The 21866-nt window shown below is 47.7% G+C and overlaps 1 protein-coding gene across 2 annotated transcripts in view; it reads left to right on the top strand.

Annotated features, from left to right (window-relative positions):
• The window catches only part of LOC117369170 (vacuolar fusion protein CCZ1 homolog), a 69170-nt gene that overhangs the window by 14896 nt on the left and 32408 nt on the right, over positions 1-21866 (top strand). For both annotated transcript variants that reach the window (XM_033963278.1, XM_033963277.1), the window contains exons 7-8: positions 1123-1298; positions 10518-10599. In XM_033963278.1, coding sequence (XP_033819169.1) covers positions 1123-1298; positions 10518-10599 — 258 coding nt within the window. The remainder of the gene's footprint in view (positions 1-1122; positions 1299-10517; positions 10600-21866) is intronic.

The following is a 21866-nucleotide window of genomic DNA, read 5'->3' on the forward strand; positions in this document are numbered from 1 at the left end:
ACTACGAAGTTGCGAGCAGAAAAGATTGGAACGATGACAGTATTATTTAAAGAGATGGAGAACGGAGGGAGAGGAGCAGAGGGTTTAAGATAGAGAGTTGCATGGGGACAGAAATCCCACCCATCCCCGCCCGTCCCCGCCAAGATCCTCTCTGTCCCCACCCATCCCCGCAAGGAATTACCTCCATCCCCGCCCGTCCCCATAAAAAGCAGCAATTACTTCTGACATGATCATCAATTCCAGTTTCTTTTGTGTTTGCGCTAATGTTTTCCTTGTGGAATCTCTTTGGTGGAACCCTTTTTTTGTTTTCTGTTCAGGTAATTAACTTATAAACCCCCCTCTTTTACTAAGGCTGATGTGTCCATTATATTATATGGACGAACCCTGCTTCCTAAGCCTTCCATCCCTGTGGGACTCCCGTGGGCCAGAGGGAGGTCCCCGTGGGAGTCCCGTGGGTTAGGGGGGGGATTCCTGCGGGAACCCCGCGGGACCTGCGGGATTCCCGCAATCCCTGTTCCCGTGCAGACCTCTAGTTTAGGAGGAAAGAGGAGCAGCTCATTATATTCAGGTGTACCTCATGCCTATTCATTGTGATAATCCTGAAACCCCACTGGCTAGGTGTGCCTCCAGGAGAGGATTGAGAGCACGGATATAGTATTTAGGGAAGGAAAGAACCATTCTTTTTAAGTTTCAAGTTTATTAAAAATTTGATCTACCGCATAATCAGGCTTCGAGGCGGTTTACATAGATAAAAAGGTGAAACATAAATGTACACATAATCAGTAGGACAGACCACAGGTAGTAATGGAACACATAAGAAAACACAGACTAAAACTGAAACGAAAAGGAAGAACTACATTATTTAAAGAGAAAAGAGGAAGTAGGGAAGAACAGAGGGGAGGGAAAACATAGCAACCAGCAAAAATGTATGTAAAACATCCTTAAAAGGCATCTTTGAACAAGAATGTTTTTAAGTTGGTCTTAAAGATGTTTAGTGACGTATCCTCTCTTAGGTGGCTAGGTGCTGAGTTCTCTCTGAGCACAGGGCGTATGTTTTTTGAGGGGGGGGGGCTTTTTCTTTTTGGATCGTCTTCAAATAATTGTAACATTTTGATCCAACAGTATTTGCAGACTCTCCATTTACAGTCATGTGACCTGTTGGACATTTTTGGAGGTATCAGCTTCTTCCCACTAGATAAAATGACATATCTGAAGATCCAATCATTTATTAACAGAATGGAGGAAAGCCTGAGCATTGTGAAATACACCACCTTTCTCTACAATGATCAGCTCATCTGGTAGGTACCTGAGCCGCAATAAAAATCAAAATACCTTTGGTTCCTATACAGCCAGCAAAATCCAATAAATCAAAAATCAACCAGAAAAGTGTTACTTAGTCTGATGCATATTAAGGTCACTTAAAGATTTACTATTTCAAGATACCAACTACATAAGAACATAAAAATAGCCTTACTGGGTCAGACCAGTGGTCCATCAAACCCAGTAGCCCGTTCTCAGGTGGCCAATCCAGGTCACTAGTACCTGGCCAAAACCCAAGAAGTAGCAACTTTCCATTATCTCAGAGTAAGCAAGATTCCGGGACCCCGAATAGCAGCAACATTCCATACAGAATCCCCAAAGAGTAGCAAGATTCTAGAATCCCAGGGAGTAGCAACATTCCATTATCTCAGAGTAAGCAAGATTCCGGAATCCTGAATAGTAGCAACATTCCATACAGAATCCCCAAAGAGTAGCAAGATTCTAGAATCCCAGGGAGTAGCAACATTCCATTATCTCAGAGTAAGCAAGATTCCGGAATCCTGAATAGTAGCAAGATTCTAGAATCCCAGAGAGTAGCAACATTCCATTATCTCAGAGTAAGCAAGATTCCGGGACCCCGAATAGCAGCAACATTCCATACAGAATCCCCAAAGAGTAGCAAGATTCTAGAATCCCAGGGAGTAGCAACATTCCATTATCTCAGAGTAAGCAAGATTCCGGAACCCCAAATAGTAGCAAGATTCTAGAATCCCAGAGAGTAGCAACATTCCATTATCTCAGAGTAAGCAAGATTCCGGGACCCCGAATAGCAGCAACATTCCATACAGAATCCCCAAAGAGTAGCAAGATTCTAGAATCCCAGGGAGTAGCAAAATTCCATTATCTCAGAGTAAGCAAGATTCCGGGACCCTGAATAGCAGCAACATTCCATACAGAATCCCCAAAGAGTAGCAAGATTCTAGAAACCCAGGGAGTAGCAACATTTCATTATCTCAGAGTAAGCAAGATTCCGGAACCCCAAATAGCAGCAACATTCCATACAGAATCCCCAAAGAGTAGCAAGATTCTAGAATCCCAGAGAGTAGCAACATTCCATTATCTCAGAGTAAGCAAGATTCCGGGACCCCGAATAGCAGCAACATTCCATACAGAATCCCCAAAGAGTAGCAAGATTCTAGAATCCCAGGGAGTAGCAACATTCCATTATCTCAGAGTAAGCAAGATTCCGGGACCCCAAATAGCAGCAACATTCCATACAGAATCCCCAAAGAGTAGCAAGATTCTAGAATCCCAGGGAGTAGCAACATTCCATTATCTCAGAGTAAGCAAGATTCCGGAACCCCAAATAGTAGCAAGATTCTAGAATCCCAGAGAGTAGCAACATTCCATGCTACCGATCCAGGGCACAGTCAAATAGACAAAAATAGGGGCAAAATTCTCTCAAATAAATGAGAGTAGAGTGATCAAATAGCGATAGCAAACATTGAACAAGAACACTCTGTTATATATAATCGAATTTGAACAGCGCTTATACAACTGATAGTGAATCAAAAAGTGCTCAGAGATATGGAGGTGATAACAGGGCGAACCCAGCACTACCACCTCACCGCCCACCGAGCACTTTTTGATTCACTATCAGTTGTATAAGCGCTGTTCAAATTTGATTATATGTAATAGAATGTTCTTGTTCAATGTTTGTTACCGATCCAGGGCAAGCAGTGGCTTCACCCCTGTCTTTGTCAATAACAGACTGTGGACTTTTCCTCCAGGAACTTGTCCAATTTTACACCTAATGCCACCTCAAGGAAGCCTTATAATATTTCCCTCCCTCCCCCAACAGATTTCTGTTCGTATCATATTTCTATTTTGAAAATATTAAAACTGCACCTTCATACCTGGGCCCATGCTGCTGTTTCTGATGAGAACTATATCGCCATCCTTAATATTTATTTATTAAATTTTGTATGCCGTTCTCCCAGGGGAGCTCAGAACAGTTTACATGAACGAATGTCGGTGGAATGACGTCATTGGTTGTGCAGTGGCTCATTCCGTTCCTCAGAATATCTTCTTTTCTTTTTTTATTTATGAAACTAACCCCTTCTTTTACTAAGGTGCGCTAACCGATTAGCGCTCGCTAATTGCTAATGCGTCCATAGACTAAGATGCACGCATTAGCGTTTAGTGCACCCTAAATTGATTAGCGCACCTTAGTAAAAGAGGGCCTAAGTGCAAAAGCTTTGCAGTAATTGCTAGGAGTGGGCCTAGCATGTCCTTAGCAGTTACTGCGCTGATAAATGCATTAGTGGGGATGCATTTAGCACCTCTGTTGAGGACATGCAAAAGTGATGGTTAGAATGTTTACTGTAGTATGTAGTCCTTGCCTCTTCACCAACTCTGCCTAGTTAAGAGCATAAGAATTGCCGCTGCTGGGTCAGACCAGTGGTCCATCGTGTCCAGCAGTCCGCTCACGCGGCAGCCATCTTGTCAAAGACCAGCGCCCTAGCTCAGTGTTTTTCAACCTTTTTTGGGCAAAGGCACACTTGTTTCATGAAAAAAATCACGAGGCACACCACCATTAGAAAATGTTAAAAAATTTAACTGTGTGCCTATATTGACTATATATAAAGTAATTCTCTTGAATAGGAATCAAATAAACACAAAGAAAGTATTTTATAATGCTGCCACCGCCAACAACACCGTTGGCGGCGGTGGCACTCAAGTGGCTAAAGAGCCGCAGTTTGCCGGCCTAGGGACAACACTGGAGGGTGGCCAGCTGTGCACCCCCTTGGGACGTAAACCCGGGGTGGGGCAGACCGCCCCCCCCCACCCTGGTATGCCACTATCTGTACCTCACTCCCTCCCTCCCTATGACCAAAAATTCTCCTTTCTTCTATTCCCCGTGTACACAACCATCTCTTTCCCTCCCTTCCTCTCTCCCAAGTCCATTTCTTCTGTGTCCAAAAACGCATTCCCTCCCCCACCACAGCATCTCTTTCCCTCCCTTCCTCTCTCCCAAGTCCATTTCTTCTGTGTCCAAAAACGCATTCCCTCCCCCACCTCAGCATCTCTTTCCCTCCCTTCCTCTCTCCCAAGTCCATTTCTTCTGTGTCCAAAAACGCATTCCCTCCCCCACCTCAGCATCTCTTTCCCTCCCTTCCTCTCTCCCAAGTCCATTTCTTCTGTGTCCAAAAACGCATTCCCTCCCCCACCTCAGCATCTCTTTCCCTCCCTTCCTCTCTCCCAAGTCCATTTCTTCTGTGTCCAAAAACGCATTCCCTCCCCCACCTCAGCATCTCTTTCCCTCCCTTCCTCTCTCCCAAGTCCATTTCTTCTGTGTCCAAAAACGCATTCCCTCCCCCACCTCAGCATCTCTTTCCCTCCCTTCCTCTCTCCCGTCCATGCCTTCTGTGTCCAAAAACCCATTCCCTCCCCCACCTCAGCATCTCTTTCCCTCCCTTCCTCTCTCCCAAGTTCATGCCTTGTGTCCAAAACGCACTCCCTCCCCCCTTTTGTGTTCCGTGTTTGCCTACCAGCCCATCTTTGCAACTTTCTCAGCAAAACGAAGCTGAAGCCGCGAGGCTTGTCTTCTGCTTCCTGTCTGCCCTGCCGCACACAAATAGCCGAACGGAAGTATTCTCCGACGTCAGCGCTGACGTCGGAGGGCAGGCTTTGCTTAAGCCCTCCCTCCGACGTCAGCGCTGACATCGGGGAACGCTTGCGATCGGCTATATGTTAGCTGCAGGGCAGGCAGGAACAGAAGACGAGCCTCGCGGCTCGAGATGTATTGAACTCCGCGGGTCCCCCGTCCAGCTCTCTCCTGTCCACGTGGGGCGGACCGCCCCTCTCCCTAGACTGGTGGTACTGCCCTGATGGCGGCCCTGACCGTACGGCACACCAGGCAACATCTCGCGGCACACTAGTGTGCCGCGGAACAGCGGTTGAAAAACACTGCCCTAGCTGACACTAGCCCTACCTGCGTACGTTCTGGTTCAGCAGGAACTTGTCTAACTTTGTCTTGAATCCCTTACTGGAAATTAAATCTGAATCTAGAAAACTACAGTGGTACCTTGGATTGCGAGCATAATCCGTTCCAGGAGCATGCTCGTAATCCAAAATGCTCATTTATCAAAGCGAGTTTCCCCAAAGGAAATAATGGAAACTCGCTTTGATACGTTTCCACCCCCCACCCCCCGATAACTGGTATCGCTCACCCCCCCCCCCCCCCGCTCGCAAAGACCCCTTGCTCCAACCGGCACCCCCCCTCCGCCTGAACCGGCCCTCCCGCCTGAACAATTTAAACTTAACCCCCCCTCCCCCCCGTCTGGCACTGGCACGCAGGCACAGATCATGCCGGTGCCTAGAAGATCTTCCGGCTTCTGCCTGCTTTGAGCATGCATCTGCGCATGCTCAAGTACTTCTAATTCTCCCTCTTGCCGAGAATCTCAGCGAGAGGAAGAATTAGAAGTCCTTGAGTATGCACAGATGCATGCTCAAAGCAGGCAGAAGCCGGAAGATCTTCTAGGCACCGCCACGATCTGTGCCTGCGTGCCGGTGCCAGACGGGGAGGGGATATGTTTAAGTTATTCGGGCGGGGGTGCTGGTTTGCGCGGGGGGTGCCGGTTGGCGCGAGGGGGCTTTTGCGAGCGGGTGGGGGAGCGATGCCGGTTATCGGAGGGGGGGGGGTGCTCGCAAATCGAGTCAACACTCGCAAACCGGGTTACTCGCAAACCGAGGTTTGACTGTATCTCCCATCTTAGTAAATTGACTTAACCAAAAAGTATGTTCTGTTTGGGCTTCCACTGTACATGTACTTTTAGCAGGGTAATAACTGACTTTTCTGAGGTGTTTTTAGGACAAGGGAGGAATATAATGTACCAACCTGGCATTTTCAAACAGCTTCTCCCCCTGTCTATATGGGCAGCAGAGTGCAGGTATGTTATGCCACTAATGCAGTTCCTCTTTGAAGATTAGCTGCAAAACTCATGCAGCAAGAATACCCACTTACTTTGCAACCCCAAGGGCTCTTTGAAAATTGCCCCAGATGAATGAATATTGAAATCGGGTTCTGAAGGCAGGTTCTGGGTTTCTTCTGCACATTTTAAACAAACACACTGCTGTTTAGGAGGGAAAAACAGTGAAGAGAAAATTTTGAAGAGAAACAAAGCTGCGTGAAGTTTGCAGAATCAGTGTAATTTAAAACAGACAGCTTTCCTCTAGCTGTGCTAGATTTTAGGGTGTTTATTGACATGGCACAGCTGCTGTCAGCGTAGTGTTTCATTTGGGAATAGCCTCGTCAGTTGTTTTTGTACCACCAAATAGAATGAGGTCAGGCAATCTAAACAGCATTTAAGTCAAAATGAGTACACCTTTTTAGTATTTAACTTTTAAGTCTTTGGAGAGTGAAATAGTAACGTAATAAATAAACAATAAATGAATACATACATCAGGGGTGCCCACACTTTTTTGACTCGCGAGCTACTTTTAAAATGACCAAGTCAAAATGATCTACCAACAATAAAATTAAAAAAAAACACAACGCACACTGTACACATAGAATTGTTAATTATCATTCCTATTCCGAGGTTTTTTCAAAGAGGTCAAAGCAGATGACTCTATGCACTGTCACCTCAGTAACAACCATACAAAAATAGACAAATACCCACCCCCCTCCTTTTTTACTAAACCACAATAGCAGTTTTTAGCATAGGGAGCTGCGCTGAATGCCCAGCGCTGCTCATAGGCTCCCTGCGCTAAAAACCACTTGCGGTTTAGTAAAAGGGGACCATATTGTAAAATATAGACAGCAGATATAAATTCAGACACATTTTGATCCCTAAATTTAAAATAAAATCATTTTTCCTACCTTGCCTGGTGATTTCATGAGTCTCTGGTTGCACTTTCTTCTTCTGACTGTGCATCCAATCTTTCTTTCAGCCTGTATGCTTCCTCTCCTCCACACCTCATTCCCTCCCCCAACTTTTTCTTTCTCTCTCCCTGACCTTTGTTTCTTTCTCTCTTCATGCTCCCTTTCTTTTTTTCTGTGTCTCTTCTTTCCTTCTGTTTCCCTGCCCTTCCCCAAGCCACTGCCACTGCCGCTGCCATCGGGGAACAGGAGCCAAAACGCCACCAATGGATAACAGGCCCCAAAGCCGCCGCCGCCCCATGCTCTTCCTGCTTCGGGCCGACCAGCATTCCTCTTCCCGACGTCAATTCTGCCGTTGGAGAGGAAGTTCCGCCCAGCCAGGCAGCGATTGGCTGGCCCGAACTTCCTCTCCGACGGCAGAATTGACGTCGGGGAGAGGAAGACTGATCGGCCCGATAGATCGCCAAGGCAAAATGAGTCCTGGGTGATAGACTCACTTTGCTTTGGCGAGCTACCGGTCGATCGCGATCGACCTATTGGGCACCCCTGGTATACATAATTAAAAAATCACTGTAGATCTTATAAAGCCACATGTGGTGGTCACAACTGAAATTAGTCTACAAACTTGTCTTTAACGTGTGAATCCTAGCAGGCTGTAATGACTTTCATGGTACCAACAAAAATGTGTATAGTGCAGGTGATTTCAGGTTTCCCATCCTTGGAGGAAGGCTGGATCTTTGATGGTCTTGTAAGCTTACATGCTCCATCGACCTTTTGTTTATTCTCCCATAGAAAGCAACATAACCTACCACGTGTCATACTCCAAAATAGAGAATGACACGGTAACAAAATTCATCATCGTTCCCGTCCCCGCAAATAACTGCGGGAAACAATCCCATGTCATTCTTTAGTGTCTATCTCAATCTCAGCCCTTCTACACCAGCATTCTTCAATGTAAGGCTTGAGGCTCAGTGGCTGGGCCCATTCATTCTCTGATTCGTTCCTCTGATTCTCTCCTTAAAGAATGACACATGGATGGCTTCCTATGATTAACCACAGGGATGGGGACTCTCCTTGTCATTCTCTAACTTATGTCCTTATATAAACAATCAAGCCATTGTGACATCACTGATGAGGTTGGCTCTTAGGCATTGGTGGAATGAGGCATTATGACATCACAATCTCAGCTCTGGAATGTTGCCGCTCTTTGGGTTTCTGCCAGGTACTTGGGACCTGGGTTGGCCATTGCTGGAAACAAGATACTAGGCTTGATGGATCTTTGGTCTGTCCCACTATGGCAACGCTTATGGTCTTATGTTCTAACCATCCCGTGTTATTCTTTAGTGTCTATCTCAACCTCAGTCCTTCTATACTAGCATTCTTCAATGCAAGGCTTGAGGGTCAGTGGCTTTGCCCATTCATAATCTGATTCTTATTTGAGCCAAGTATAGGATAATGAAGCCATTGTGACATCACTGATGAGGTTGGCTCTTAAGTACTGGTGGAATGAGGCATTATGACATCACAATCTCAGCTCTGGAATGTTGCTACTCAACCTCAGTCCTTCTACATCAGCATTCTTCAATGCAAAGCTTGAGGGTCAGTGGTTGTGCCCATTCATACTCTGATCCTTCCATCTCTCCTTAAAGAATGACATGGGGATGGTTTCCCACGGTTATCCACTGGGACAGGAATGGTGATGAATTTTGTCACCGTGTCATTCTGAACTCCAAAACTTGTATATATATTTATTTATTCTTTGCCATCCACTTAAAAGGCCTAAGTGGCTTACAGCAAAGCATACTTAAAATGCATAAAATTGACAAACTTCAAAGTTACATGTCAATTTTGACCCTACGATCTATGTCTATAATCCCAATCCTGGATGATAATGCTTCTCACTGATTTAAGCAGGAAAAAAAGCAAATGTTTGATAGACCCAGTCAAAGCCTAGTCTGAATCCAGTAGAAAATGTTTGGCAAGACTGGAAGAGTGAGCAGGCCCTAGACAGACCTTCAGCCTTACACCTCAATCAAATAATGTTTGGGCCCCTAGACCAGTGTTTCTCAACTTGGTCCTGGAGTACCCCCTTCCCAGTCAGGTTTTCAAGATACCCACAATGAATATGCGTGAAAGACATTTGCATATAATGGAGGCAGTGTATACAAATCAAGTTTATGCAAATTCAGCGTAGATATCCTGAAAACCTGACTGGAAAGGGGGTACTCCAGGACCGAGAAATACTGCCCTAGACCACCCTCCTGAACCAGGACTTTGATCGTTGAACTGAATAGTTTTGATTTATCCCAACACCACAATCCTATAAAAATGCATAAGGGCAGATCATACGTTTAAATATTAACCTTGTATGTGGCTGTTGGGCTCTTTTTTTCACTTTGATTTCAAGGGTTCTTTGCTACCCCCTTTTTGAACCTGCTGTCCTAAGCAACTCCTAGTGTTTCCTAATGGTTGCCTCAGCCCCACCACTGAAATATACATACCTTTCGTAGACAGTTTGAAAGAGCTTGCGCTATTCGGTGAAAAAGAATGAGCAAAAACTGCACCACTAGAGTTAGTAGACTCTTATTGGTTCCAAAAGGATGTATGAAGACTGAAAAACACAAAAAGCCTTGATTTGCATATTTTTGAATACTTTTGTACTCGTTCTTTCACAATTAAAGTGTAGGTCAGTAAGAGAAATTTCAACTTTACAACATTCTGAATGGTATTTTTAGACAGTGGAATATGAAAAATGTACAAGATGGTAAGAGCGGATAGCGTTGCTGGTTTTAAGAAAGGTTTGGACAAGTTCCTGGAGGAAAAGTCCATAGTCTGTTATTGACAAAGAAAGGGAGGAAGCCACTGCTTTTCCTGGATCGGTAGCATGGAATGTTGCTACTATTTGGGGTTCCGGAATCTTGATTACTCTGAGATAATGGAAAGTTGCTACTCCTTGGGTTTTGGCCAGGTACTAGTGACCTGGATTGGCCACCGTGAGAACGGGCTACTGGTCTTGATGGACCATTGGTCTGACCCAGTAAGGCTATTCTTATGTTCTTATGTATTGCACATTCACTAATTATCTTTGATTTAAATTTAAAAAAAAAAAAAAAACCACGTCTATCCAATGATTTTTTTTAAATTTGTCCTTTTGGCTTTCTCTCTGGTCTGTTGCGGGTGGCAAGATGGTGAAAGCTTTCCTCTAAAAAAAAAAAAATTTGTCCTTTTGAACAAACTCACATTATTTGATCTTACAGTCCCCCACTCCCACTTAACTTGATTTAAAACACAAGAGACTCTTTTAATTATAATATGTTAGGATATTTTCTACACTGCGACAGGCTTTAATTTTTGTTTTTCTTTGATGTCCTAGGAGTGGTTTAGAACAAGACGTCATGAGAATTTTATACAAATACCTCACAACATCTCTGTTTCCAAGGCACATAGAGCCTGAGGTACTGTATAGATGCAAATAAATCTTTTAAGATACTTTCCTCTTTAATGCCTGCCTTTGGTATTATTGTATTTGTTCCCTGATGCGAGGTAGCTATAAAAATACTACACTTTAATTGACTCCTTAACTTTTCATACAAAATGTTGAGAGAGATGTATGAACCATTGAACTAGTTTCTCTTCTGATTTGAATACTCAGCCAGAACAGGGGCCGGATACCATAGCTGATCTTGGTTGGACTCAATGGATTGCAGTACTTTTACAACTTGTAAAGGTGCGTTTGGGGCTAGCCCATTGCCTCAGAGACAAACCTATGTTGTTTATGTGGGAACTCTGGCTGGCAAGATTCAGAGATGGCAAGTGGGCACCAGTCGCACCTCCCAGAACAGAGGAACTCTAGTCTAAACCCATCATTCAAAAGGTGGCAAGTCTTGGGTTCCAAAGAGGAATCCTGTTCTTTACCTCTTAGGCTAGAGAGGAAGGTGAAAGAGACAAAATCTTAAAGGCTTAGTGCTATTGCCACAGTTGACATCGGTTCTGATTAAGCTGGAAGCCCAAAGGAGTGCGGACAAGTTGGGCAAATATTAAATTAAAAGCTGTATATATATATAATAAATATAAGAAAATGATCAGAATGCATACTTAAAATAATTTAACAAGTATAAAGATACTCGTTAAATTATTTTAAGTATGTGTTCTGATCATTTTCTTAGCTTTCATGATAGAAAATGTAGCATTCTTACAAGATGTGCAAAGGGATAGGATTGTGGCAGGCCCGGTACATATTCCTAGACTGAGCTTCTGTTTCCTGTGTTTGGCTGAGGGTTGAGTTCCTCAGAGATAGCATTCACAGCCCATGGAGAGAGAGGGATTCTCAACCATTGCCACTAAGAAAATCACAACTAAAAGCATGGAATGTTGCTACGATTTGGGGTTCTCAACCACTGCCGCTAAGAAAATCACAACTAAAAGCATGGAATGTTGCTACGATTTGGGGTTCTCAACCACTGCCGCTAAGAAAATCACAACTAAAAGCATGGAATGTTGCTACGATTTGGGGTTCTCAACCACTGCCGCTAAGAAAATCACAACTAAAAGCATGGAATGTTGCTACGATTTGGGGTTCTCAACCACTGCCGCTACGATTTGGGGTTCTCAACCACTGCCGCTACGATTTGGGGTTCTCAACCACTGCCGCTAAGAAAATCGCAACTAAAAGCATGGAATGTTGCTACGATTTGGAGTTCCGGAATCTTGCTATTCTTTGAGATTCTGCATGAATGTTCTTTGGGATTCTGGAATATTGCTAATCCTTGGGTTTTGGCCAGGTACTAGTGACCTGGATTGGCCACGTGAGAAACGGCTACTGGGCTTGATGGACCATTGATCTGACCCAGTAAGGCTATTCTTATGGCTGAATTTATTGTACACAAATAGCATACTCTCAAGAGAGACAAGGGGCCCTCTTTTCCTAAGGTGCGCTAGGTGTTTTAGAGCGCACTAAATCAACGGACTTCCGGCGGAAACATGGCGCTGTAGACAGCGTGCTGCTACAGCTCCGTGCACCTGACCGCGGCGCGGCATTTTATCTGCTTCTTTTCCCCAGGTTTGGGTAGCTCGCGGCACGGGGGAGCTGGCTGGGAAGCGACGCGATCAGGCGGATCATCGAAAGCAGACCTGCGACCCTGTTCGGGACGGCTGGCGACCACGTGGCGCCGCGGATAGCGTGCGGCGGCGGCTTGGATCCCCTGGACCGCGGCGCGGCTCTCCCCTTGCAGGTTTGCTCCCGGGACTGATCTTCGCCTCGTGCTGGGGGGTTTTCTGGAGGCGCGGTGCGGCGCGACACGGATCTGACCCTCCCAGCGGTACTGCAGTCTCGGGCCCGGAGGTCTTGGTGGTCCTCTGGTGCTGCAGTGGGTGTGTGGCTGTGGCTCTGTGGCGCCGGGCCGCAGCGTGCTCCCCAACTGCGGGCCAGATTTCGGGTCCGGGCTTTTTCCTGTGCTGAGGAGGATTTGGGTGGTGCAGCGGAATCCGGGCACCCGGGACAGAATCAACATGGCGTCTAAGGTGGTCCGGAAAGATCGGGAGAGGAGTAAACTGCCAGAGGCCAAGATGGCGGATCCCGTGGCGCCCCCTTCGCCGGAGACTTCACACCCATCCTGGGTCTCCGCAGTCACAGTAGAGGTTCAGGCTGACCTGGAGAGTTCTTTGGGGGACAAGCTGCAGCGCATACTTGATAAACTGGACACACTGGACCAAAGATTTGCCTCCCTTACGTCGGAGGTCAAGGAAACTCAGCAGCGGGTGAGTGCTGTGGAGGATCATGTCCAGCAACTTGCCCAGGAGCAGTCCGCCCACACTACAGAGCTGGCTGCGTTGCGTGCCAAGGTGGATGACCTGGAGAACCGGTCCCGCCGTAACAACCTTCGATTCGTTGGCCTGCCCGAGTCGGTGCGGGACGTGGAGCTGGGGGCGCTGTTAGAACGTTGGTTGCCCGAGTCCTTGTCTTTATCATCTTCCTCGGGCCCCTTGCGGGTGGAGAGGGCGCATCGCTTGGGGCAGCGGAGAGAAAATGCTGATAGACCCCGTGTGGTCATTTGCCGTATCCTGAATTATCATCACAAGATGGAGGTCCTGCGTGCGTTGCGGCAGGGCAAGAAGCTCTCGTACGACAACAAGCCCATCCTTTGCTTCCAGGACTATTCGGCGGAGGTCTCTCAGGCACGGCGCAGATTTTCACCTCTATGCACCCGTCTCATCCAGCGCCACATCTCTTTTTCTCTACAATATCCGGCTCGCCTGAGGTTGACACATCTGGGTAGAGCTCATCATTTCGACACCTTGGAGGCCGCACAGCGTTTTGTGACGGAGATGCTGCCAGAGGATCCACCCCAGGGAGCTGCTGTGGACTGAGGAGATCCATTTCTGGGCACCAATCTGTGGTTTGCGTAGGACTGGGGGTTTCTCTTTTCTTCCTCTGTGCTGGGTCTCTGTGTTTTCCTGAGGGAATGCCTGGAGGGGTGTGTGCAGGGGGAGGGGGGTACACCCGCTGGTCCTATGTTAGTTTGGGTCTGTTCTTGGCCTATATGGTTATCTGAGCATAGGGGATGGGGCTTGGTGGGAGGGTTTGAGGGTAGGTGTTGATGCTGTGGTGTTAGGGGAGGGGAGGGGTGGCGTTGAGGGTCTGGGGGGGTTTGGCTGATGAAGATGTTTCTTGTTACTCTCTGAGTTTTGGGGTTTGTGGGTCGGGGGGTACTGGTCATTACTCCCGTGGGAAGGTGCATTTGGTTTCCTGGAAGTGATGCCCTTTTTGGGGTGTCTTGAGTATGGATTGGGTGAGGGTTGGTTGGGGCAGAGGGAGAGAGGGGTGGTGGGGGGGTAGTTGGGGGGGGGTGGACCTCGGAGGGGTCTAGGGATTTTGTGGTGGGGCTTCTTGTGGAAGTTGGGGGGGGGGGGTTGGGGGGTTCTGTGCATTGGGATTGATTTGGAGGCAGGGGTATGGTTCGATTCATGGAGTAAGGGGTGGTGAGCAGCCGGGGGAGCGGTGGCTGGGACGCTTCTCTGGTACTATACTGTTTCCTTTTTCTTGTGTGACTTGTCTAGTGAGTGGATTGCTCTGGAATATACTCTAACTTCTTGGAATGTTGGGGGGATCCACTCCCCCATTAAGCGCTCAAAAATTTTGCAGCGTTTGAATCGTTCTAAAACCTCTATTGCCTTTTTACAGGAGACCCGTTTATCCTCAGTGGAACATGCCAAGCTCTGTACCTGGTGGGTGGGTTCCTATTTGGAGGCGCCCGCGGTGGGGGGAAAGGGAGGTGTTATTATTTTGATCCGTAAGGGCCTTCGCCTACAAACTCAGAAGGTGCTCCGGGACCCTAGTGGGCGTTATATCGTTGCCTTAGTGTTACTTGATAATCGGCCTCTTTTGCTCTGTAATGTCTACGCTCCTAATAATCCATCGGCCAGGTTTTTTAGGGGGCTTCGCAATCATCTCCTGCAGTTTGGAGAGGTTCCGATGCTGGTGGGCAGGGACTTTAACGAGGTGCCGGATCCAAAGTTGGATCGCTCTGCCTCTTTGGGAAGAGAGACCTCTAAACTTTATACGGGTGGGCAGCTTTTGGAATCCATCTTGGGGTTGCTTGATGTGTGGCGGGTGCTACACCCGTTGGAGAGGGATTACTCCCACTTGTCCAGGGCGCACGGGACGCTTTCCCGAATTGATTTTATCCTCATCTCTCGCGAGCTGCTTCCCCGGGTAGTGGGGGTTGAGATGGGTCCCATTGAAATATCTGATCACGCTTGGGTGGGATTTCGGTGGACCTGGGGAGACTCGCGGATCAATAGAGGGTCCTGGCGATTTCCCTGTTACCTGTATAGGGATACCCATTTCCACGAGTATTTGATACAGCGTTGGCGTGATTTTCAAGTTAACAATCAGCAGCATCGGGATGATCCCATTCTCTACTGGGAGACGGCTAAGGCTGTCTTACGGGGGGATGTCATTTCTTATGTGGCCAGAGAGTCGAAGCGGCGGCATAGGCAGGTTCTGGCTTTGGAGCGGAAGGCGACAGTGTTGAGACGCCAGTATGGCAGGGCGCCCTCCTTCCTGCTTCGGGCGCAGCTTTTAGAGGTCCAGCAGGAACTGAATGAATTGCTGCATCTACGGGCGTTGCGGACGAGGGAGTACTTTAAGTTTCATTTATTTCGATTTGCGAATAAGAGTAGTCGATTGTTGGCCCGCCTGGCGCATCCGAGGGGTGGACCGGAGAGCATATCGGTGCTTCGGGGCCCTTCAGGGAAGCTGCATCATAGGCCGGAGGAGATTTGTGAACTGTTGCGGGAATTTTTCGCTGAGGTGTATAGAGATCCTGGCCCTGAGCTTTTGGATGGGCAACTTTACCTTGACAGCCTCGATTTGCCTAGCTTATCTCAGCGGGAGGCGGCCGTTTTGGATCTTCCCATTACCGCAGAGGAGGTGGAAGGGGCGATCGGGGTCAGTCCGTTGGGAAAGGCGCCGGGCCCGGATGGGTTTCGGAGTGAGTTCTATAAGTTGTTGGTGACGGACGTAGCGCCAGTACTGGCTGAGGTTTATAATCTGAGTGTCGCTAAGGGCTTTCTCCCTCGCTACGTAAATCTAGCGTCTATTATAGTTCTCCCGAAGCCTGGCAAGGACCCTCTTTTGCCTGAATCGTATCGTCCTATCTCATTGTTGAATTATGAGGCGAAGCTTTTGGCTAAACTTCTGGCTAACCGCCTGGCGCGTGTTTTGCCATCGGTGATCTTAGACTCTCAGGTGGGGTTTGTGCGGGATAGGCCGGTGGCTAAGAATATCCGGCGCATCTTGTTGGCGTTGGAACGGGTGGGACAGGACGGTAGCCCCGCCATGCTCATCAGTTTTGATGCAGAGAAGGCCTTCGATAAGGTGCGGTGGGGGTACCTTTTTGCGGTGCTGAGGACGTACGGTTTGGGCCCCTTCTTTTTTGGTGCAATCCAGGCATTGTATAGTGATCCAGAGGCGCGGATATTAGTTAATGGGACTTGCTCGGGTTTTTTCCCTATTGGCCGGGGGACTCGCCAGGGCTGTCCCTTGTCGCCGCTCCTTTTTGTGCTATCTTTAGATCCTTTGCTTCGGGAGCTTCAGGCAAATGCGGATATTCGGGGATTAGTCCTGGGTGATTCACATTTTAAACTGGCGGCGTTTGCGGATGATCTCTTGGTCTTTTTAACAGACCCGCAGCATTCCTTGCCCGTATTGTTGGAAAGTCTTCGGGAATACGGAGATTTCTCTGGCTTCGCCTTGAATTTTGCGAAATCTGAGGCGCTGGCTTCCTCGGTTCATCTTCGGCGGAGATGGGGGGCTGGTTTCCCGTTGCGCTGGGCTGACACCTCTTTTAGATATCTGGGGATTAGGCTGACGATGGATGTGGCCCAACTGTATCGTCTTAACATTGATAAACTCCTGGCGGATACTAAACTGTTGCTAGCCAAATGGCAGGCGTTGCCGTTGTCCCTGTTGGGGAGAATCCATTTATTCCGTATGGTTGTATTCCCGAGGTGGCTTTACGTTCTTCAGACTCTTCCCCTTTCCTTATTGCAGAGGGATATTCGTTCCCTTACCTCCTTATTGATCCGGTTTTGTTGGGGTGGGCGCAGACCTAAACTGAAATGGTCCCTGTTGGTGGGGCCTGCCCACGGGGGTGGTTTGGGGGTGCCTGACATCCGGGTTTATAACCAGGCCTGTTTGCTTCGTCATCTTAGTGATTGGGTGTTGGGTACCTCTTTTTATACGGATCTCTCTCTGGAGAGGGATCATTTCTATCCTCTTCATCTCTTGTACCTCCTCCATGCCCCGTTGTCTAAACCAGTGTTTTTCAACCTTTTTTGGGCAAAGGCACACTTGTTTCATGAAAAAAATCACGAGGCACACCACCATTAGAAAATGTTAAAAAATTTAACTCTGTGCCTATATTGACTATATATTAAGTAATTCTCTTGAATAGGAATCAAATAAACACAAAGAAAGTATTTTATAATGCTGCCACCGCCAACAACACCGTTGGCGGTGGTGGCACTCAAGTGGCTAAAGAGCCGCAGTTTGCCGGCCTAGGGACAACACTGGAGGGTGGCCAGCTGTGCACCCCCTTGGGACGTAAACCCCCCCCCACCCTGGTATGCCACTATCTGTACCTCACTCCCTCCCTAAGACCAAAAATTCTCCTTTCTTCTATTCCCCGTGTACACAACCATCTCTTTCCCTCCCTTCCTCTCTCCAAAGTCCATGCCTTCTGTGTCCAAACACTCATTCCCTCCCCCACCTCAGCATCTCTTTCCCTCCCTTACTCTCTCCCAAGTCCATTTCTTCTGTGTCCAAAAACGCATTCCCTCCCCCACCTCAGCATCTCTTTCCCTCCCTTCCTCTCTCCCAAGTCCATGCCTTCTGTGTCCAAAAACCCATTCCCTCCCCCACCTCAGCATCTCTTTCCCTCCCTTCCTCTCTCCCAAGTTCATGCCTTGTGTCCAAAACGCACTCCCTCCCCCCTTTTGTGTTCCGTGTTTGCCTACCAGCCCATATTTGCAACTTTCTCAGCAAAACGAAGCTCAAGCCGCGAGGCTTGTCTTCTGCTTCCTGTCTGCCCTGCCGCACACAAATAGCCGAACGGAAGTATTCTCCGACGTCAGCGCTGACGTCGGAGGGCAGGCTTTGCTTAAGCCCTCCCTCCGACGTCAGCGCTGACATCGGGGAACGCTTGCGATCGGCTATATGTTAGCTGCAGGGCAGGCAGGAACAGAAGAAGAGCCTCGCGGCTCGAGATGTATTGAACTCCGCGGGTCCCCCGTCCAGCTCTCTCCTGTCCACGTGGGGCGGACCGCCCCTCTCCCTAGACTGGTGGTACTGCCCTGATGGCGGCCCTGACCGTACGGCACACCAGGCAAGTGCCGCGGAACAGCGGTTGAAAAACACTGGTCTAAACTGCCGAGACCCTGTAAGCGTAGTATTTTGTTTCGGTCCTTGTGGACAGTGTGGCATCAAATCCTTCGGTTGTGGAATCAGGACGCTCATTCTAGTGTATTTCTACCGTTGGCGGGGAATTTAGCTTTCCCTCCGGGGGTTGGACCTTCCGTGTTCGGTCGCTGGAGGGCGCGGGGGGTGGAACAGTTGCGGCATGTTCTGCGGGATGATGGGTCTCTCTCACCTTCTGCTGAGTTGGTGGGGAGGGGGGTCCCTGAGATTGGCCTTCCATTTGCTTACTGTCAACTCAGTCACTATGTGGCTTCCCTTCCGGGGACTTCCTTGCGGGGGGATTTTGGGACCCAGCTCTGTACTTTTTTGGCTGCGGATCCTGATACTAGGGTCTCTATATCTGCTTTGCATGGCCGGATTCTAGCTCTTTGCCCGCCTAGGGTTTTCCCTGGTATCTTGGAGGCATGGCAGCGGGACTTGGGTAGGGACTTGGGGGACGATTTCTTGTTAAAAACCCTGAATCGAACTGCGGGCTTGGTACATAGTGCTGAGCTACGTGAATGTCACTTTCGCACTGTCCTGCGGGCCTACGCTTCCCAGAGTCAGGCTTACCATATGGGTTGTATTGATACTCAGTTATGTATCCGCTGTTCGGTGGAGGTAAATTCTTATTTTCATGGTCTCTGGAGTTGTGCGGGGATTCAGACCTTCTGGACGGAGCTGGCATCCTTCTTACAGGGCTTGTTGCGGACCCCTGTGCCAGTATCCGTGCAGTCTATGCTGTTTGCCCATTTTTCATTCTTGTATATGTACAATTCTTATGAAAAATTATTTCTTAGTAAATGTTTTATTTTGGGGAAGAAATGTATCTTATGTTGCTGGCTGTCTCCTGAACCACCTTCATTCTGGTACTGGAGAAATCGCCTCCATGAACTTATGGGCTGGGAGGCCCGTTTGGCTCGTTCGTCTCGACGCCGGAGCAGAGACTTTGTTCACACTTGGACTCCATATTTGAACATTTTGACTCCTGAGAGTCGTAGCCGGGTCTTGAATAGACTCCACCTCTGAAACTGTGCTTCTAGGTGTATCTGCTGTTCCCTGCTTACGAGTTTTTCGGTATCTGTGGGGGGATGGGGAGGGGTGGGTGGGGGGGAGGGGCTTCTCTGTCGGGGGGTGGGGGTATGGTGGGTCCGGGGAGGACATAAGAGTCCAGTCCTCCGCGGATGTTTGTTGAAATTGCATACCATGGTTGTTCTGGTTGTTGTATTTACTGTTGCTTAATAAAATAGATTTGAACATAAAATCGCTGTGGAACTTAAAAAAAAAAAAAAGACAGCTGAACTACTGCCACAAGAAAGAGGCTTCAGTTATAACTGAAAGCTATGGGGGTTTTGCCCTGGCTGCTGCTTGCTTCAAGTTCACCTGTCCAACAATTCTCTTCCCTCATCCACCAACCAGCAGCACCTCTTTTTCCCTCCCTTCCCACTACTCCATCCATGCATCTCTCTTTCCTTCCCTTCTCACCACTCCACCCATGCATCTCTTTCCCTCCCTTCCCACCATTCCACCCATGCATCTCTCTTTCCCTCCCTTCCCACCACTCCACCCATGCATCTCTTTCCTTCCCACCACTCCACCCATGCATCTCTCTTTCCCTCCCTTCCCACCACTCCACCCATGCATCTCTCTTTCCCTCTCTTCCCACCACTCCACCCACACATCTCTCTTTCCACCACCACTCCACCCATGCATCTCTTTCCCTCCCTTCCCACACATCTCTCTTTCCCTCCCTTCCCACCACTCCACCCATGCATCTCTTTCCCTCCCTTCCCACCACTCCACCCATGCATCTCTTTCCCTCTCTTCCTAACCCCTAGCCCATGCAGCATCTATCCTTCCCCCTCCCCCCCCCCATAGCCTATGCAGCATCTGCCCTTCCCTTATTCTCAACCTCAGCCCACCCCCCCCCTCCACTCAGCTGGACCCTGTGGTGCGACCTCTCCCCAGTTCCAGACTCTCCCACCTAACACCTCCCCATCACTGTAATTTAAAATATTCAGGCCTGCCCTGGAAGTGTTCTTTCTGCAGCACTTCCTCTTCCCGCATAGGCAGGACGCTGCAGAAAGAACACTTCCGGGGCATGCAGATGGCGGGAGGCCCGCTTTGTTGCACTGCCAGCTGCCCAAAGATTTTAAATTACAGCAGCGGTGAGGTGGTAGGTGGGAAGGGTCGGGAGAGCTATACTTCCGATTGCCAATTTTGGGGGAGGCCACGGCCCCTATGGCCTCCGCCGTTCTGATGCCTATGTGTGGTTTTATTGTGGATGTTTTATTGTACCTTGCGCAGAACTTATGGATGTAAAATAAATACATGCTGTAAGCTGCCTAGTATTTGGGATAGAAATTGTGAAAATAAAAATGATAGATTATATGCAGGTATTTTCGGTATCCCTAGTAGGCTCACAATTTAACCTCTCCCCCTTTTATGAAGCCACGTAAGGCTTATTTTATTGCCGGCCGCAGCGGTAAAAACGCCGACACTCATAGAATTCCTATGAGCATGGGAGTCAATATCGCCGTGGCCAGCGATAAAAAAAAAGCCTTACGCGGCTTCATAAAAGGGGGCCTAAGCATTGTACTTGGGCCATTGGAGGGTTAAGTGATTTGCCCAGGGTCGCAAGGAACTACAGTGGGTTGAACTCGGTTCCCCAGCTTCTCAGATCACTTCCCTAACCATTAGACTTCCCCCTCCACTCTCTAGACATTTGCACGAGCGTGAGCAAAAATGGACTTTTACCCCAAATAACTGCGAAACCGTCTCGTCTGAGTTGCACAGCGGAGTGCGTTTTGTGGAATCGGGAAGATACACGGCACGAGGTGCAATTAAGAAGCTGGGCATTAGCAGCGTAGAGCTTAGTTATACCACTCTGCTATTTTGGACCATTTCGTCCGTTAGCATCTCCTCCCCTGTTATTTTGAGTCAGTTTCCCCGAGTGAAAAGAACGCAGTTTCCCCGAGGCAGAAAGTTTGCAAAACAGAGGCCTCTTGTCAGGAGATTTCACGAAGATCCTTTCAAGAACCTGACCCAAGATTTCATCTTGCAGGCTACGTCTTTCTCAAAATTCATTTAACTTTCCGTTTTGAATTTCACAATTTAAAGGCACCACACAGTACAGATATATTATGGGGGATCTGCTATTTGTTTTACAAAGAAGGGCTGTTTTGATCTCTCTCGGTTAGTTTGAAAGGCTATTTTTGTTAACTACAGACTTTTTGGAACTAAACTTCATTTAAAAGGAATTTTTTTTTTTAGACTAGTGTATGATTGGGCATAAATGTATTATGCCATTTGGGTTGCAGAAAGAATCTCCAAGTTTTTGGCATTGGAGGAATCAATTACATCGCTTATTTTTATTTGAGAGTTGGGAGGTTCGAGGTTCGCCTAAAAAAACTTTTTATGGACGTTTGGGATCCTTATAGTCAGAATCTTTCACCAAAAATACGAAGTTTGGTTATCAATGATTTATTATGAAAATTAGGTTTACTAATTACATTCCAGTTATTTATTTTAATTCTTTATTTTTGTCAACTTTCATCCAGGGTGAGGGATTTCATTTAGGGGAAGATAGTGGGTAGGGGATGGAATTAAGAGGGGTGTAGATAAGATTGAATTAATTCATATGGAAATTAAATTTCAAAGAATGATTTAAATGTGTATGAAATATTATTGTAATTCTTATTGTATTGAATGTATTTTTGTATTATCCTATTGTACTGATTATTTGATTCTTTCAATAAAAAAAAA

This window comes from Geotrypetes seraphini, chromosome 11 (assembly GCF_902459505.1).
Source record: "Geotrypetes seraphini chromosome 11, aGeoSer1.1, whole genome shotgun sequence".
Classification (NCBI taxonomy): domain Eukaryota; kingdom Metazoa; phylum Chordata; class Amphibia; order Gymnophiona; family Dermophiidae; genus Geotrypetes; species Geotrypetes seraphini.